This window comes from Callithrix jacchus, chromosome 1, assembly GCF_049354715.1.
Source record: "Callithrix jacchus isolate 240 chromosome 1, calJac240_pri, whole genome shotgun sequence".
Taxonomy (NCBI): domain Eukaryota; kingdom Metazoa; phylum Chordata; class Mammalia; order Primates; family Cebidae; genus Callithrix; species Callithrix jacchus.
This window is the reverse complement of record NC_133502.1, coordinates 94453501-94473381: the sequence shown is the minus strand read 5'-3', so window position 1 is coordinate 94473381 and position 19881 is coordinate 94453501. Positions and strand designations below refer to the sequence as shown.

Here is a 19881-nt window from a genome sequence, read left to right as displayed (position 1 = left end):
AAAAATTAGCTGGGTGCAGTGGCTCACGCCTATAATCCCAGTACTTTGGAAGGCTGAGGTAGGTGGATCACTTGAGGTCAGAAGTTCAAGACCAGCCTGGCCAACATGGTAAAAACCTGTCTCTACTAAAAATACAAAAATTAGCTGGATGTGGTGGTGGGCACCTGTAAGCCCAGCTTCTTGGGAGGCTGAGGCAAGACAATCATGTGAACCTGGGAGGCAGAGGTGACAGTGAGCCGAGATTACACCACTGCACTCCAATATGTCTCAAAAATAAATAAATAAATAAAAATAAAAACTAGGAAAAAAAAAAAGAAACGCCTCAGATTAGAAAAAACGGCCCATGTTTTTCACACTGGGAACCCCTGCTTTAGTGAGATAATGCTCACTGAACAAGCATTTTGGGGCTGGCCATGAGTATGGATTGCAAGACGAGAGAAAGTCAGCTGTTTGGTTGTCATTTCGCTTATTTTCATTAAATGGTAATGGTACAAAACTACTGTGGAATGACGGTAGCACAGGGATTTCAGTCACTTCTGTGTGTTTTTGTTAAGCTGCTTTTAAGCTCTCCTTTTTGCCTCTTATGATTTATTACAGTGTTTTTCTCGGGCACTGTGCACGCTGAATACACTTCTGAATCGCAGTGGCAACTGCCATATAAACAGTTCGTCTTTGCTAGACTCGGCTTTTATCTATTAGCACATAGGGTAATAAATGTTTCTGTAAACTTGATTTGTTTCTCTGGGCATTAAAATGGACAGACTGGAATTAAAACCAAGTCAATGGCTTTGAAGTTCACTCTGCTGCTGCTGTTATACTTGTTCCATGTGAGGCTTTTGGTATCGGCTTCTAGAATATCCACTCAGGAGGGCTTGTGGGTGTTAGCCTGCGAGTACGTAATACGTGTCAAAATCATCTATCTTCTGTACATTCATTTATGGCCTATCTTTCGAGTTGAACTCCAGAGGCAGTTCAGAGCTCTTTCCCATCAAAAGAAAGAGTAATAAAGAGGAAAAATAATATGATCGTACTGTTTGTCTCTCATTTTGTCAAATTTCTGTTCTTTGGAAAATCCTGTTGGTAGTTCTAAATGGGACAATAGCTGGGAATGATAGCTCATGCCTGTAATCCCAGCACTTTGGGAGGCCAAAGTGGGTGGATCACCTAAGGTCAGGAGATCCAACCTGGTCAACATGGTGAAACCCCATCTCTACTAAAAATACAAAAATTAGCCAGGCATGGTGGTGTGTGGCTGTAATCCCAGCTATTCAGGAAGTTGAGGCACAAGAATGGCTTAAACCTGGGAGGTGGAGGTTGCAGTGAGCTGAGATCATGCTGCTGTACTCCAGGATGGGCAACAGGGCAAGACTCTGCCTCAAAAAAAAAAAAAAAAAAAAAGTAAAAATAGAAAAAATAAATAAATAAATGGGATGATAGAGTGAATAGGTGTTTTGCCTGTCTGGCATTTATTCCTTTTTGGAGAAGAAATAACACACTAAATTTCCTTTTGGCAACAACTCCTTCCCCATTCACAGAGTAGACTACATGTAATTGTAGGGAGGGTGACCCCACACCTCCAGACTCAGAGGTTGGATGTGACCTGGGGTCAGGCCATAGTGATTCATTTCAGGGATTGGGCACTCAATCTGAACTAGTCATAGAGCTTAAAGCCCAGAACTTTTGCTGAAATCACTGGGAATGGAAAACTGTCTTTCCTTGGGGTTTGCTTAAGTGGCAGGATATGAGTTGGGAACTGCAGGCAGCCATCTCACCACTATTTGGAGACATCTCCTCCCCGCCACCAACCCCCAGCCTGTTGCCATGAATGAGGCCAAAGCAAAAGGCAGCAAAGCTGACCACAGCGAGGCAGACGCTGAGCGCCTGTACCCATAGACACCGAAATGAGAGCTACCCCTAGATGTGTTTATAACCTGAACCAATAACATTTCATTTTTTTTATTAAGCTAGTCTCTCTTTGGATTCTGTTGTCCTGACTAACATAGCTTTGGGCCTACAACCAGGTCATTTTTCAATGGGAAAGAAGCAGCTTCTGGATAACTATGGAAAATACAGAGTAGGTGTGGTCAGAGTCCAAAATTTCTGCTGACACTCCTAACTGAGGTTCATGAAAACCAACCACGAGCCAGAGTTGGAACAACAAGAGTAGACAGCTGAAGACTGGTGGCTCTAGGACCAAATCCAAGAGAACCATGTAAAACACAGGGTCTCTTCCCACTGGCAGAAACCCAAGGGGTCCAGATCAGCAAGCATTCATGCCCAACACCACCCACCAGTATAACCGACAGACTAGGAAAATTCCAGTATAACCTTGAACTAGATTAACTAACTCTCAGTCTGATTCTTCTAATTAAATGAGAAGAACAGAAGGCACCTTTCTATATCACAGGATTGCTGTGGGCTTAAATGTGACAATGCATGTAAACCATTTCGGTTGGAACCTGACATATGAGTGTTAGATATTATATTATCACTATTATTCACAAAATCCAAAGCGCCTGCTACCAGCATTCTACATAGCTTTTTGCATGTAAGTCACTCAATAAATAATTTAAGTGAATGAGATGCCCTGGTGCAGTGGCTCAAGCCTGTAATAACACTTGGGGAGGCTGAGGTGGGCAAATGGTTTGAGCTTAGGAGATTGAGACAACATGGTAAAACCCAGTCTCTACAAAAATAGGCCAGGCATGGTGGTGTGCATCTGCTGTCCCAGTTACTTGGGAGGCTGAGGTGGGAGGATTGCTTGAGTGGGGGGCAGGGGGGAATTGGGGGGAAAGTGCAGAGGTTACAGTGAGCCAAGATCCTTCGTGCCACTGCACTCCAGCCTCAGCAACAGAGACTCAGTCTAAAATAATAATAATAATAATAATAAATAATTTAAGTGAGTTAGGCAGTGCTGGATTAATCTGGAATTCTGAACAAAAATTCTAGGAATCTCAAGGGCTTCCGGGACACACATATAAATTCTTAATTTTTAATTATAATGGTGTACTAAATGATTTAAACACCTTGTCTGAATTAAGCCTCATAACAACTTCAAAAATATGAAATTACTGAGCTCCATTTTACAGATGAGAAACCTGAGGCTCACAGAAGGTAAGTATAGCCTGAGTTGTCATAAATAAAGTGGTGGAGGCAGGATTCAAAACCCCTAAGTGAGCGACCCGAAAGCCTGTGGTCTGGCGACTCTGTCTCCTGTCTCCGTACAGAAGGCAAAGGCCTCTCACATTCCAGTTCCTCAGTCTTGACTGTTCAATACGGAATGTGTCAGGCCTTACTCTTTCTTTCTAACTGCCTGTCTTATCAAAGATAACTCTCTGCAAGAGAGAGATGGTGAAACCTTTTCTTCTCCCTCTATTTCTTTGGGCCAAGATGATCTGTAACTTTGTTCCCAGGTCTAAAATGTCCAAAACTCTCAAGAGAGACTTTTGTGTTTTCGTCCATTGCCTATTCCACTGGTTCCCACTTTGGTTCAAGTCAGGCACTTTGGGAGATACTCCCTTCCACAAGCATGGAGGCTCAGCTTGGAAAAACGGTCAAACTTCATTGAATACATAACACCACTGACTGCATTTCAAATCCTTATCATTAATTCTGTATGGCTTAAGCATCCATCTCTTATTTGAATCTATTTAAATAAATGTCCTCACTTTTTAAAAAGACTCAATCTCGCCAGTTAAGGATTGCTCCTTCTCCTGTTCAGATTCTTCTAGATTCCTTTCTCCTGTTCAAATTATCATTCTCAGTTTCATTAAAAAATAAACAAATTCAAAGCCCCAGCAGCAGCAGCTCTGGGCTTAGATCGTGAGCAAACTGGTTCTCCCAGCTCGAGAACCTTTAGATTTCAGATCTAGATTCTTCAATTCTCATCTTAGGATTCCAAAGTCAATTATGCCACACTGTAAACTGAGATTAACAGAGAAGACTTTGGGCACACCATCAAAAAGTCTTTGGACACACATGGCAATGAATGCCTTGCAAGGTCCCATGTGTTTAAAAAAAAAAAAAATGGATGCATCTCACACCCTCAGTGGGGATCACATTCTTATGAATAATAATGTTAGTTCTGTGGCCAGGCGCGGTGGCTCATGCCTGTAATCCCAGCACTTTGGGAGGCCGAGGCGGGTGGATCACGAGGTCAAGAGATCGAGACCATCCTGGTCAACATGGTGAAACCCCGTCTCTACTAAAGATACAAAAAATTAGCTGGGCATGGTGGCACGTGCCTGTAATTTCAGCTGCTCAGGAGGCTGAGACAGGAGAATTGCCTGAACCCAGGAGGCGGAGGTTGCGGTGAGCCGAGATCGCGCAATTGCACTCCAGCCTGGGTAACAAGAGCGAAACTCCGTCTCAAAAAATAAAAAATAAATTAAAAAAAATAATGTTAGCCCTATTATCTGCTTAGGGCACTGCTTGAGACTGGGATAAAACAAATGTTTACTTTTGACCTTAATGCATGAAAAATGTATTAAAGTTTCAGGAGGATTCCAGGTAAGCAGTGGTAGGAAACCTCTCAGCAGCACTGCCTTGGGCTGTTTCAGAGAGTGCTGCTCCCATAAAACCAGCATAGGCCACCCCAGTTGACTCCACCTCTGCCCTTTCACTTGGTTAATTCCATGAAGCACCCTTTTAAACCAAGGTGAAAAACAAAAATGTTAACTATAGACTGAAGTCCCAGGAGAGCACAGGGAAGCAGCTGGGGGGTGAGGTTGAGGGGCGGCAAGAATTCAAATGAAAAACTGCAAATAATTCAAAATAAAGCGAAAATTCCTAGGCACACACAGAACAAAGCTTGAAGCTAATGCTTCCAACCACCTAGTACTCTCATGTACCGCTGAGGCTCTGGGAGATTACACACAATATGACCACTCACATGTTAGTCAAGGCAGAAAGGTGGCTTTGGAACCCTGGTGGTGTGCCTGAAAGCCCTCCAAGTCCCCCCAAAACATTTCAAGAGAACAATCCCCATCTCTCTGAGAGAGGGTGGGGCTGTGCTTTCTTAAAGACAAAATGATGGATGTGATGACCTCTCAAGGTCACTTCCAACCTCCAAGTGCTATTCTTTTAATACTAACAACTGCTGCCACCAAGTGCTCTGAGTTAGGCCCAGGCCTGTGACTAACTTCCAACAAAAAGTGGGGCGGACAGAGAGAGCCAGGATTGCTCAAAGACCACCGAAAGAGGATCTCACTTCTTTCCCTTTTTAACCATCTGTGGGGTTTTTTCTTCTTCTTCCTTTTGCCCCTCCTTTTTGCGTGTGTTGCATAGAAACAGAAAGTGCCTTTGTACCAATTACTAGGCACTAATTTACACTCTTCAGTGGGCGCTGGGCTTGCAGGAGAAACATTAGGAAAAGGTGGGAGGGTCGGATGTGGGGGAGGATTCTAGCAGTGGAGGAAGGAATGGCATGCTACAAGCTTTTTCTCCAAGCCTGAGAACAGCCAAGGGGAAAGACAGAGAGAAAAAAAAAATACAGAAGATTTGGAAGTCGAGACTAACAAATGCAACCAAGCATTTTTTTTTTTAAATCAAGAATGCTAATGATCGTAAGGCATTCAGAAATCAAACTGATGGGATGGAAAGCAGGCTCCACCTAGAGCATGTCAGATTGTTTTAGGGGCTTCTGAAAGAGTAAAGATGGGAAATCATCCGCCCACTTTCCTTACAATGAACTTAGTAAGGAAAACCACTGTCAGCCATTTTCCCAATGTGTCATATGATGTTTCTCCAGGGGAAGTTCAATCTGGGAATTTCCCACAGATGTTGCAGAATGACTAGTCCTTGGGATAAGCGTCAACAATGAGACAGGAATGTAAATCTGACCCTCATGTTCAGAATCCAAGAATTCATTTCCCTGAATCCAAGAATACATTTCTCTCAGCTTACATCTTTGTGTCTCAAGGTAATGGGGTGTCACCATCCAAGTGGCACTGTATTTACTCTGATACCTCCCTCTCTTACCCAGGAACCCACTTATACCCCTCCCCTCTCTCTTCTCACCACCCACAGAAGATGTGAGAGGAAAATTAAGAGAAACAATATGCGTACTCTGTAATTTGACTCCACTTGTGTTTTCTATTGTGAAACAGTAATCCTGCCAGCAGAAGCTTCTCAAGAGGCCCCTCTACCCCCCACTTTGTCTTTGCTAGGGCAGATAGATGGAAGGTGACACAGGACAAGCAGGAAATGTGGGAAGAACAGCAACTGCTGGCTCCTACCTTGGGACTAGTAATAAGAGCTGTAGGGTCCTAACAGACTCCATCCCCAGAGTCAGATTTCTGCAGAGAGCTCTGGCTGGAGAACTGTCTGTGCATATTTCACATGATTCAAAGGAGTTTTAGCCTCTGGCCTAAAACCCAGAAGCAAACTTTACAGGAAACTCTTGCAGCCTTAGAAACCCATCCTCTGTAGCTAGAAGCCATGTGCAAGCAGCCTTTTGCATAAACTGTTATTCTTTCCTAACAGGGTACTTTATATCACTCCTTTTGCTGAATGGGCTGGGGCAGTATCATCTCCAAGGGGGCAAAAATTGGTTGTGTGGCAGGTGAAAAAAGTCTTACTTATTACACCAGTTTGTCGCCTTCGGAAGTGGGCACAGTTCATAAACAGATGTATCTGTGGAATTAAAATGTAATGGGAGAGGCCAGGCACAGTGGCTCATGCTTGTAATCCCAGCACTTTGGGAGGCCAAGGTGAGCAGATCACTTGAAGTCAGGAATTCAAGACTAGCCTGGCCAATATGGTGAAACCCTGTCTCTACTAAAAATGCAAAAAATTAGCTGGGTGGCACACACCCATAATCCCAGCTACTCTGGAGGCCAAGGAGGGAGAATCAGTAATGGAGGGGACAATTATGGAAAAAAGATAGAGAAACAGTTATCTGCACAAGCTCCACTCAGGCCTAGCTGTAAATCTATATTGGATGAAGCAAGTCGGGCTATGAAATGCCATTCCAAATCACTTTGGGGAGCCCTTTCCAAAGAGGAATGGGGTAGAGAGAATGTATACCCAAGGATCCAGGTACAGGGCTTCCATTCCACTCATGAAGAGAAGAGAAAGAAGGTGGTAAGGGCTGGGCAGGGCCTACTTAGTTGGGCAGCCCAGTGAGCTATGGCCCCTTAGTCTAGGGCAAGGCCTTGTTTTGTCCCTAAAGCCCCACCTCCAGGGCAATGAAGGTGAGTTTTCCACATACCTCTGATGACATCAGACTCTCCTTAACTGAGCAGTTGATTCCAAAGCCTTTTGCAGTAATTAAGGGAGAAGAGGGCAAGAGGCTCAGGACAACCTCATGCCTTTAAGCAAAGTTCCCACCTAAGTTATAGTTGGCCAGTGATGGACATTCCTAGAGGGGCCAGAAAAATCTATTTCCCATATTGGAGGACAACTTCTACTACAGAGGCTGTCCAGATCCCTCCCACCAGGTATGCCAAGCATCCCAAGGATGTGTTCAGAGAGGCTAAGGAGAAGCAGAAGCCGCCACTCAGGGCTTATGTAGCTCCTGTCTCTCCTGGTTTTTTATGTGAGCCTCATTTTTCACTATTTTAAAGTTATATATTTATATATCAAACCTTAAAAATCTTTTTTCATAGAACTGGGGTGTGATGGTTGGAATTTGGGGTTTTCTGATTTTCAGAATCCTATAACCAGTGCTATTAAACTCAACCCATTGTCACCACTTGGTGAGAGCTGACTTAAGCCCCTCCAAAAAGAGAATAAGATGGCACCTGGCATAGAAACAAGCCCTCAGGTTTCTACCATCTGGATATTAACCCAGCATGGTTCAACATCAGCCCATTCTGATGACTTCCAAACTGGAATCAGAATGTAGCTATTTCCTTCTCCAAAGGGTAACACTGCCTTTACCACCCGCCCCCCAAAATCTGCTCGCACTCTTTGTGAAGCATATCTGCAAAGTCAGGAGAACTTCATGTTAATTACATTTTCAAATAACATGCTTGATATATTTCATGTAAAATATTCCATGTTCTAAAATTAATCTGAAACAGTACAAATAAATACATCATAAAGTGTCCCAAAAGTCTGGAAACAGGAAAAATAGTGTATTTGTTGCATCTTATTTTCTTAACAATGGATCCACTGCTTAAACTTTAGAGGTATATCACCTGAAAAGATCTGGTCTGGAGGCTGAAGAGAAACAAATTGAACAGACTATTTGAAAATTTAAATTAATATACTACTTAATAAGTTTATCCAGTGCGTCCTGATTTTGAGGTGACGTTCTGTATATTACACACAAACTACAGGACCCAGCATTTCTCAAGTGTTTACTGTGTGTGGAACACTACTAGGTGCTTTATAGATGTTATCTTTGCGCAAGAACCTGTGACTTGAGGATAGCAGCCCTGTCTTGTGAATTAAGAAAGTGAGACTTAAGGAAGAGTTGAACAATGAGAACACATGGACACAGGGAGGCATCATCACACACTGGGGCCTGTTTGGGGGTGGGGGTAGGGGAGGAATAGCATTAGGAGAAATACCTAATGTAGATGACTGGTTGATGGGTGCAGCAAACCACCATGGCATGTGCATACCTATGTAACAAAACAGCATGTTCTGCACATGTACCCCAGAACTTAAAGATACAAAAAAAAAAAAGGAAGAAGAAAGTGAGGCTTAAACAAAGCAGAGGTTGGAAACTTAAATACCAGAAGAAATCATGTAAATGATTAAAATACAAGGTACTGCCCCATATTATGATCTGTTCAAGCCAATTATTGCCAGGTAGGAATTCAGGCCCTGTTTTGCCAGATCTTTTGATTTTTTTTTTCCAGAGAAGCCAGAAATCTGGATTCATGCCATAATCCTCTGATTTTTAGATGTTGGTAACTAATTAAATTTTTATAAACCCTGTGCTGGCCAAGCCAAACAAATCTGCAAAGCAAATTCAGCAGCAAGCCTCCAGTTTGCAAACTTGGAGTTAAAGTAACTTGCTTATGGTCTCAAATGAGAAAACAATAGGACAAATCAGAACCCAGCTCAGTCGGCCTCAACTGTGTCTTTCCTCCCAGGACACCACAGAAGTAAGTAGCAGCACTGAATTAGAAGAATATCTGTTTGAATGATTCAACTTCCAAAGCTGGTGTAGAAGTGGTCTACGGAAGTGGCAGCTGTATGAGGCTCTATAAGGAAGTGAGCAAGCTGGAGGGTTTCTTAAAGGAATGTTAGCAGCAGTGAGCAAGGGGGTGTGGCTGGGAGTTTAGCTCTTAAAATCTTCACAGAATGCAAGACATTCCAAATGCCATCTCTGTCCACCTTCTTGATTTAACACCAGCAGAAAGAAAATTAGGAAACTCTTTACCCTACCCTAAAGTCAATTTAAATTGAAGTTGTATCTGAAACTTCCAGATGCAGGAGACCTCCAAGTCTCTTATTTAAAGTGATCTTAACACATACCTCCTCTAGCAGGAATACACTTCTGACAATATTAACCCAGGCTGAGTGACCATGCACTAGGATTATAGATCCCCAAAACACAGACACCTGCAATCACCATATCCCTAGGTTCAAAGGACTGAGGGGTAGCACTTAAAGCTGGATGAACATCTCACTTCGTTTTCCACTCTTGACTGTGAAAAAGGTTCTCTGAAAGCAGCTGAGCCAAATGACTTCCCTTATGGAGAATTAAGGAGCAGCACGCATGCACGCACACATAAGCAGCCATTTCTATAAATGCCTGAGAAAATCACTCAGCTGAATGCCCCAGAACCCTGGAAACCCTATTCCTGAGTCGGACAGACTCTGGCAGCTCACAGAGGTGCTGCGGCCCTCCCTGGCTGCACGACTGGGCAGCTCCCTGAAGGAGAAAATGCCTTTGCTCAAGGTGGCAGTGGGTGTCGATGCGAACAACTGAACTCCGGGAACATGGCTGACACAGCCAGGCCCGCCCAGCAGCTGTTGGTGAGTAACACCCTCCGGTTAATATACCCCTACTTCACCCCCAGAGCCACACTAAAGGTCACGTCCCCCAACGCAGGCACATGCCTTTCAGCAACCTTACAGATAGAAACCTTAAAATGTGCTGTTTTATGGCAACCTAGATGGTGGCCCCAAACAACCAGATTTTGCATTAACCATGGAGGAAATTCAGTCTGATTCCGTTGCCAGCAGCCACCTCACAAGAACAAGTTTCCAAAGGAAATGGAATGAGACGCAGTTACGTGGCCTTTCTTTTAAAAAGGAAAGCAAAACAAAACAAAAAACCTCAACCAAGTATTACTGTTAACCCACAGGCCCAGGACTTCATCTTAAAAGTATCGAAGTATTACACCAAAAAATGACAACACTTTTCCAACTAACTCCAACAATACCCTCTCAAACACGGCGTCACAGGGCAGAGGCAAAAGGCTTCTCTGAGAGGACCAAGCCCCAGCTACCTCATCTGAATGGCGTTTGTAAAAGCAGCTTTCCGAAGATGGTCAGATAGCCTGTCCAAATGTGAATGCTTTCCCACTTTTACCGTACATGTTAAACACAACCAAAAGCATTGGCTGACCAAGGTCCCTGGAAGTCTCCAAAGCCTGTTTTATAAGGCAAATAGATGTCCTTCTGGCCACATTCATTTGTCCAACCCTGCCTCGCGCCATCCCAGGGAGGAACTATTCCTTGAGGCCTCCAGAACTGCCCAGCATTCGTTACCAAGCTTTGACCTCCGCAAGGACCACACCTCCCTGCAAACAGCCTGATTCAGGGGTGGAGGGTGCGACCTAAGTCACATGGCCAAAAAAAAAAAAACCTCTGAAATCTGGCTCATTAGGAAGGCTAATAAGTGAAGTTAACCCACCATTACTTGATCAAACTCCTCTGCTGCCTGAAGCAGGGTTATTTTAAACCTCTCAGGGGACTCCTGACCATATTTAAAACCACCTTGGCAAGCCCAGAAAAGTAGCAGGCATCCAGCTAAATGAGTCCTTAGTCATCCCTAAAAGGCTCGAAGTAAAGTGCGCCGCGTCCCCCCTCGGTTTCAGCCACTTCTCTGCAACCCGACAAGGGAATTAAATAAAAGATACGCCATCTGACTTCCCCGCTGCCACCGTCTTTCCCAGGTGGGGTGACCCCACAGTCGCGGGGTGCGGGAGTCCCGGGGGCGGGGCGGGACGGGGGAGGGGCGGACACCACTCCCCGCGAAGCCAAGCACCGCATTCGCTCTGCCCGCCAGTTTAAGGCTCTCCGTGGCTCCCGGAGGCCGGGGACAATTAAGGAGAGAGTGAGCTTTCCGCCAAGGCACAAATTATTAAAAGAGTTAAAACCGCATCTTATCCAACATGTTTGCACCCTTTCGGCCGAGTGCAGTGTCCTGAACGCCCAGGAACGCTGCCTGGCCAAAGGTTAACTAACCCCAGAGCTCCGGGGGAGAGGGCGACGCCGCTAACCTGTATGCACTCTGTAATGGGCTTTGAGATGGGAGGATTTTCCATAGACTTTCCCACAGCCACTGTAGGGGCACTTGTGCCTCTTTTCGGAGGCGTGTTTCCCCTTCGCAGCCACTCCAGGGTGGAGGAGGGAGAGCGGGCTGGGCGCGCTGCCAGGATCCTGTCTCTCCTCTGGGCTGTGGGAAGGACTCGACCCAGATTCGGTGGTCACGTCGCTGTCGGATCCCATATCCTCATCTGGACTCTCCAGACTGTCGCTGCATACGGAGGGGGTCTGGATGGGTCGGTACTTATTCAGGTCCAACAAGCTCTTGGCGATGGTGACGAGCGTGCAGTAATCCTTCCAGGTGTCCCCCGGGTCACCGTGCTCCTTGGTCACCTCGCGCTCAGGTAGTCGCAGCCGCTCGGCGTCCGGAGCGCCCCCATGCTCCGGCACCGCAGCGCGGTTCGAAATGGAAACCAGACACTGGGCAGCCACGAAGTCCATGTAGGCGGCCGCGGACATGGTGCGGGCGACGGCAGCCCCGGCGGCGCGGCCAAACTTGGCGGTGGCTGCGGAGGTTCGGCTCGCCCTGCCCTAGCCTCGGACGACAAGCGCGGCGCGGCGCGGCGGCCAAGGGGGCGGGGGCGCGGGGCGCTTCCGACTCGCAGGAGCGCCGAGGCGACCTCAGCCCCTCATCTTTACGTAACCGGCAGCGCCTCCGCACGCAGCATCCACGGCCCCAGGCTCCGCGGCGCCGCCGCCTCTCGCCGCCGCCCCTGCCCCGCGCGGGCCGCGATCCCCCGACGGGCGCGCCTGCCCCTCTGAGCCGGCTCCCTTGGAAAGATGCCACACGTGGCGGTCGCAAGTTTATTCGACTGAAAACGCCCCCGAGGCGCTGAGAGAGGAAACTGCAAGAGAGGTGCACGCCCTCCGCCGCCTCTCCGTCGAGCCAAAGCCCCAGGACATTCACCCGACCACCCCGACGCGGGTTGCGAGGGCCACGCCGAGCGCCAAGTCTAAGAGACACTTTTTCCCGAGTCCACTGACGGCTTCTGAGCCCCTGCTCCGGCCGGTCCGCACCGTTCCGGCATTCTCTTGCTCAGTAACAATTTCGCAGAATCCCATCACGTCACAAACCAAACCCCCTCCAATTGGCCAGTGGGGAGGGTGATTCAACTCTGTTTACTTTCTCCCCCTGCCAGTCAGATCGGCCTTTCGGTGGAGAGGTGCGTCTAGAACTGAGGCGTGCGGCCAATCCGACTGTTCCGTTTCGCTGCCTCGTGCTACCCCTACAGCCTCGAACACTGACATTTAAAAGGGTAACAGCTGGGAGGCAGGGAAAGAGCAGCCACACACTTTCGGAGTGCCTCACGGACGGGTGGCCGGTCCATGCCTCCTGGCTCACGTTCCAGCTTGCGGAGCTTTGGGACACATCTTCCCTAGTCAGTTGCGCTCGTTCCTCTGGTAAAAGAGAACTTCAGCTTCGGTTTTCCAGCTCCCAAACAGTTAAGTGACTTCCTGCAAACGCTACAGTCCCAGCAACCAGCCTTCCAATCAAAAGTAAGTTGGTTGATGTCACTGGCATTGGCTCGGCCAATCAGAAGGGCGTTCCGAAAGCCAGCGCTCGACACTTGTAATCGCGAAGAGCTGTAGTGAAACTGGACACATCTTTGTATTTTGTGTTTGTTGCTGGTAGTAAATATTGAGTTAGGGATGAGAGGACAGGGGTGATGAATAAATGCAGCGTGAATCTGTAATTTTTAAAAACCCCATTATGTCAGGATAAATCCAAGAATAAACACAAATGAGAAAGAATTCGTTTTGTTATATATATTTTTTGAATGCAGCATACTTCGAGGCAGATGTTTAAAAATTCTTCCATCCAATACATTAACCAAGACCAATTCATCTTAAAAATGCAGTGCTAACAGAAGTTCTGGTTTTACAGCATAGCCTTTTTACTGCTCGAGATTCTTCCATCGAAATATCCCATCTTTGCTTTTGTCATATTTCTTAATTCCTCTACTTCTCTGGTGCAACTTAATCTAAATAAATTCTTTTAGCTTTATTTGGAAGCTATTTTTAAACCACCTTAAATGGCGGGTTAAATGATAAATGGAGACATAAACCATTCATTTGTGTAACTTCTAACAAAAACCCACCATTCTTGGCTCATTTTCTTTCCAGAGCCCCTGCATCGTTTTTGGGACATGTTTCTCTTCCCTCATTTCACAAATGTGGAGACTGAGATACAGAGAAGTGACTTATTTATCTGTTAGACAGATAATGACAGAACTCAATAGAAACCACAAGTCTCCTGATTTCTAGCACTTTGTGCTTACAACTAAGCCCTTTTGGTTTTGTGAAATATTAACTGTGCTGAACAGATTTTTAGGGACTGGAATAAGCCAGAGATCCTTAGCCATGAACATTATGGCATTACTTGGTCAGCAATTAGTATGGATCTTGGAGTCTGATTAACTTGGTTTACCCCTCCCTCTGAATTAATGATGCAGTTGTTTTCCCTCTTGATAGCTGAGAAAAGAATCTAGGGCTAATGTCTTTTTGCAAGAGGCATACTGTCAGAACAACTGATTAAAAATAATTCACTTTCGTGAATTGTGAGAGGTACCTGATTGTATGTGATAGGGATTCCGTGAGTTCCAACCCTGACTCCCACTGGCTATTAACCTTTGTTAAGAGAAAGTTACACCAGGTTCTAGTCTCGAAGGGAAGGGTCTCAAATTAACACTTCCCTTCTCTAGACCTCAAATTAATTTGAGGTCTAGAGTAGTTTCCTTTGACTTTATTTTTAAAGTGGTACATCAAAAAAAGAAAATTAAAAAAAAAATTAGCCAGCTATGATGGTTCACACCTGTAGTTCCAGCTACTCAGGAGGGTGAGGCAAAAGGACTACTTCAGCCTAGAAGGTCAAGGCTGCGGTGGGCCCTGATCACACCACTGCACTCCAGCCTGGGCAACAGAGCAAGGCCCTCTTAAAAAAAAAAAAAATCATAACTAAGAGTGGCTCACGTAAATAAGAGTCTAATAAATTTTAATTAAAAACAAACCTGACTTGAGACCAGTTCAATAAAAGTATACACCTTAAAAAAATAAAGAAAACAACAACAACAACAAAAATTAAAGTGGTACAGGGAAGATACTGCAGTAGGTGACTGCCGGTGGAAGAAAGCTGTAGGTACGGGATACTGGGCAACCAAGAATATCATCACCATCATCGTCATTATCACTGACCCCTTTCATGGAGGGCTTATTCTGTGTCAGGCCCTGTACCAAGCACTCTGCATGCACCCTTATAACAACCCTGGAAGGTAGGTATATAGTATATAAAGAACTCCAAGCCATCTTGGAGTTCTTGCATTTTTAGAACTTAATCTCTTAATTTTAGAAAAGAATTCATTGAAACCCAGGGGAGTTTGCCTACTTCATGGTTTTTCTGGGACAATTTTTTTCCCCGAGGATACATGATCACTTAGAAATTGCACCCTTGCATGCCTCCCTAAGGCCTAGCACCCACACCAGTGGGATCTCTCCAGGATCCCTATGATCATGGGCTGTACAACCCCTCAGACTTGTGTTTTAACTGGGATTGTACTGGTGAAACAGACTTCTCAGGCCTGGGCATCTATAGACAGCCCTAGGACTAACATCATCATTATTCCAGAACTGAGGAAGTCTGTGTCTTTCCTTGAAGATTATATAATCCAGGAATTTGAATAAATCTATCACTTTAGACTTTTTAAAAATATAAACTTTTCCCTTCCTTATTCCTTGCTTTTCTTTAATTCTCTTTCATTTCACTTTGTTTGAACTGGACGTAAACACTGAATTCTCCAAACTCACTCATTTCAGACTTATAAGAGAAAGTAATAAAAGAAAACTGAGATTACATCCACATGAATTTCTCATACATCTACAAACAACTGCGGCTTGACTTGATTTAGAATATCTTTTTAAACTCAGCAATTCTAGAAGTGTAGAATGCGTTTTCTTTTTTCCTCCTTTTCCACTCATTCATTCTCCAGATATTTATGTTTCTGGCAATGAGCTAGGCATGGGGAATACAGATATGAAAAGGGACTCTGTCCTCCATGAAGCTTATATGTTAAAAACATATATATATGTATACAATAACATATATCAGCAAATAAGAATTTCTATGTCAAGATTTTTTTCTTGTATTTTCAACAGTGAAGTTTCTTTGGGGTATTGGAATGTGTATTGTAACAGCTTTAAGATTAAAACCAGCTTAGGCTGTTTTGCCAGCATGTGGTTGTCCCAATTAAATGTTGGCAAAATAAATGATCCCAAGTTAATATGAATCATTCCTAATTAAAATAATTTATCACTAAACTATATATTATGTCATATAGATGTAAGGTGTCTGTTTTCCCCGTTAGTCTTTGTAAATACACATTTTCAAATCCACACAAACCAACCAGAGGAGCATGAAAATTCAGACTGTAACTATGTGTCTAGTTTATGCTTTCCTCTCTAAATTCTGCCTAAGAATTTGCTTTATTATCCAAGTTCTCAAAACAATGGCTTAGGGGCCTGTAGCCAGAACATATAAGCCTTGTTTTCTGTGCATCCTAAAATAAGTACAGTATTATTATTAGCTCTAGTAAGAAGTAGTGCCTACAGTCAGCTGTTTCTTTCAGCATTGTAGGCCAGTGTGAGAAACTGGCCTCTGGGTCTGAGATAAACTCTGTAACCTCAGGCAACCTCTGGGAGCTATTTCTTTATCTGTAAATTGATGGGATTAGATTAATATATCTCCAATAGTTCCTCCCAAACTCCAGATACTCAAGGGATCTAAAAAAAATCCTAGAGAAAAAAACTGGGGCAAGACTTGGGTTCTTTAAATACCATCTTATCTGCTGTCCATCTACAAATACTGCTCTTTATGGCAGTGAAGGTCAGAAAACCTTAAATCAACATTTAATGGATAGCAGACACAAATATAAATGTGTTCAAAATCTCTTTTTCCTTAATTTTCTGGTCTTGATTTTTTTCTTTCTTTAAGCTGGTTTGTAGAAAGTGGAATGGGAGTTCAAATAATCTATTCTTGGCTGGGTGTCGTGGCTCACACCTGTAATGCCAGCACTTTGAGAGGCAAGGCAGGCGGATCACGAGGCCAAGAGATCGAGACCATCTGGCCAACATGGTGAAACCCCGTCTCTAAATAAATAAATGCAAGCAAAAAAATAAAATAATCTATTCTTTTTCGAAGGTAAATTTTATTATATTATTTGTTTTTGAGACAGTCTCGTTCTGTCGCCCAGGCTGCCGTGCAATGATGCGATCCCGGCTCACTTCAACAACCCCCGCCTTCTGGGTTCAAGCGATTCTCCTGTCTCAGCCTCCCCAGTAACTGGGATTATAGGCGTGGGCCAGCATGCCCAGCTAACTTTTGTATTTTTAGTAGAGAGGAGGTTTCGTCATGTTGGCCAGGCTGGTCTCGAACTCCTGTTCTCAGGTGATCCGCCCGCCTGGGCCTCCTAAAGTGTTGAGATTACAGGCGCGAGCCACCGCGCCCGGCCCGAGGTAAATGTTTCACCCTAGCCGGGAGTAAGGTGTTTAAGCAGCACAGATTCCCAGGCTCCTCCTCTGGAGATTTTTATTCAAACTGCGCCCCAAGGCAGGGTTTCCCCATCTTGCAGGGTGGAGCTAATCACCTGGCGCTCAATTTAAAATACAGATTGCCGGGTGTCACCCCTGCTCAAAGCCCAGAGAAGTTTAGGCCAAAATCATATTCTGTAGTTACCGGGTTCTGCCAATTCTGGCTTTTCTCACTGTTTCCTGTTGGGAGGCGTGGACCGTGCCGGGCAGAAGTGCCAGCCTCCAGGCGGGAAGGAAGGAGGAGAACAGATGGCCCACTGGGGGTAGAGGATCACGTGTTGGACCTCATTCTGGGCTGGATCCAGACCTCTCCCTTTCAGGCCCCAGGCCCTCCGGCTCCAGCGACCCCCACCTAGGCACACGGGACAAACGTGGAGAAAACCAGTGTTCATTTTGGTGAAAGCAGAGGAATTAGGGAAGGAGGCGAGCCTGAGGAGGGGAGAGGCGGGGCTAAAGGGATAAAGCTTCCAACAATGGCGGTGTTCCTGGATTTTGAAATACAATCAGGTAAAGCGTGATCTGGTGGAACGCCCGTGGCCATAATGAAGTTAATACCCAGGGGCCGTAGGGGGAAGGGAGCTCAGGCAAGCGGGAAAACTTGCCCGCCGCCCTACTTTGCTCCCGCCCCACTTAGCAGCCTTCCGCAAAACTCCAGCCCTCTCCTCTGCAGCGCAGAAAGGCCGCCAGTTCATGCATATGCAGGAGGATAAGTTTAGCTCGCAGCCCTCCGCGCTCCGACCGGCCCAGAGCGGCACTTGTGAATCACCCGCGCTCGGGGGTGGGCGCTCGGCTCTGGCCGCCGACTGGCAACCGACTCAGCCACTCGCGGGCCGCGCGCCCCGGCCTGGCATCGCCCTTTTAAAAAGTCTTCCGCAGGCGGCCGCCGCCGCAGCAGCCTGAGGAGGCGAGTTCATCTGAGGACAGTCCCAGTTCTCAGAAATCCCTTCCCTGCTGGAACATCAAGCTCCCTTTACTGCAGTTGAACAAACTGCCCTAGATTGGGGGACTAGGAACCCGCCCCAAACTCGTGCAAGGAGCTCCGGGCGCCCACGCCCACGTGAGCTAACCTTGAAATTAGCCCCTGCACCCGGGTGCGCGGGGGTAGGAGTGGGCGGAGACCGGGGGGAGCCCAGCGCTGCCCGGGCCCTTGCTTTGAGCTCTCCGCGTGCACGTACCGCCCCCGCCGCCCTGTTTCATAACTCTGGCGGTGTTGCTTTTTTTTTTTTTCTTTTAATCTCCCGGGTAGATGGGTGTGGGGTGCGTGTATTGGGGAGAGGGCAGACCACCTTCCATCCCCCACGCTGTTGAGGAAGAGGAAAACCTGCCCTGCGGTCCTCCTGGGAACACTGCAGAGTAGGGTGTCGAGATGACATCAGCTTCTAAACATAGCTGGCACCGCACCGCACCCCAACTCCGAGGGCTACGGGGGTGGGGAGCTAGTGGGGGAGGCGGTAGCTGCTGTCCCCAGGCGGGGCGGGGCGGGCAGGCCGGCCGGGCTGTGCGGGAGGAGATGACTTTGCAGGAATTGTGCTCTCAGAGTTTGCAAGCAGATCTCGCCCCCGAAGGCCCGGCCAAGGGGTTAGGAAACATTCCTCCCATTTCCGCGCTCTCCCCTACCCCGCAAGAACCACACGCACTCTTGGATCGAATGTGCCTTTATTTATATATAAATCAATCCAGCCCCAGCCGTAGTGCCCAGGTTCGGTCTGGTCCCGGGAGCACCCGCGCCCCGCGTCAGTCTCCAGGCTAAGCCTGTCAGGGGGTCCGTGCGGCCCTCCCGGTGAGTCAGATGGGCTGTGTTTCCTGTGGTTGTTGTGGAACAGTTTGTCCTTTTTACTCCCAGCCCACCCCCGCCCCCCGGCCCGTCTCCACCCCCTTGGTAAATATAGCCCTCACGTTTCATCATCTCTTTGTCCAACGAGTGCCAGACACCCCGGTCCGCGGCCCCCGCCGCCTCCCTCCTCCTCGCCGCGCGGTTACCTCGCATAACCCCGCGCCGGCAAGCACCGGGCAGCGGCTTGTCCCGCGCGCGCGCGCGCGCGCCTGCCCCGCACCCATCGCTTCCAGCTGCAGCACACCCCCACCCCGTTCTTCTCCCCTCCCCTGCTTCCAGGTCCCCCTTCCGTTGGGCCCCCAAGCTCCTGTTCGACCCCCTCTACTCGGCGTCCGGGTACTGGGTCTAGATGTGTGTGGGTCTAGGGAGCTGGACACCCCTTTTCCCAGCCTCTGGCGTCACCCCGACGCCCAGGCCCAGGTCCAGTGCTGGATCCTGCCCTTCCCCAACCTCCCACTGGCATGTTCCAGGGTTGCCCTCTGTTCCCCTCCCGAGCGCAGGTGACAAGCTGCTGAGACAGTGTCTGATTCACCGACAGCTGAACCAGCTACTGGTACTAGGGGGTGGGCGTCTGCAGAACCGTTTCCCTCCCACCTCTCCCAACCCCCTACCCGGGTGGGAAGTGGGCTGGCGGGTCGAGAGAGGCCAGGTGGATGACAGCCGCGGAGTGCGTGCCTGCTCTTCCCTCTCTCCCTCCTCCTCCCAGTTTCATTTCCACACATACAGCCACCCACCGGGGACCGGAGGCGGCTAGTGTTCTCTGAACGGAGGGAACTGGCTCTCTCTGTGGTCTCCTGTTTACTTCCCTCCTCCTCTTTCCCCTCCCTTCTCCCCGCCCCCATCTCCCAGTGCTGCTTCCCGCCCAGAGCTGCTGGGAAACCTGAGGCTAAACACTGCAGTCATGCGACTTCCCTGGACCCAAGCTTTGGCCCAGGTTTGCCCTGTCCTGTCCTGTCTTGCCCGGTGTCCGCTTGTTTGGGGCACTTCTTTCGTCCTGAAAAGGTTCTTGTGGC

At 47.2% G+C, this 19881-nt stretch overlaps 1 protein-coding gene and 1 long non-coding RNA gene across 2 annotated transcripts in view; both read right to left on the bottom strand.

Annotated features, from left to right (window-relative positions):
- The window catches only part of KLF9 (KLF transcription factor 9), a 30329-nt gene extending 17475 nt beyond the window's left edge, over positions 1–12854 (bottom strand). Inside the window, exon 1 of the mRNA XM_002742869.6 lies at positions 11409–12854. Coding sequence (XP_002742915.1) covers positions 11409–11913 — 505 coding nt within the window. The 5' untranslated portion in view covers positions 11914–12854. The remainder of the gene's footprint in view (positions 1–11408) is intronic.
- Positions 12855–18673: 5819 nt separating this feature from the next.
- Positions 18674–19630, bottom strand: LOC144581789 (uncharacterized). The gene is made up of 2 exons (XR_013533021.1): positions 19480–19630; positions 18674–18837 (listed from the first exon to the last, which is right to left on the bottom strand). It is a non-coding gene; the product is annotated as an uncharacterized LOC144581789 (long non-coding RNA).
- Between the last annotated feature and the right edge of the window lie 251 nt (positions 19631–19881).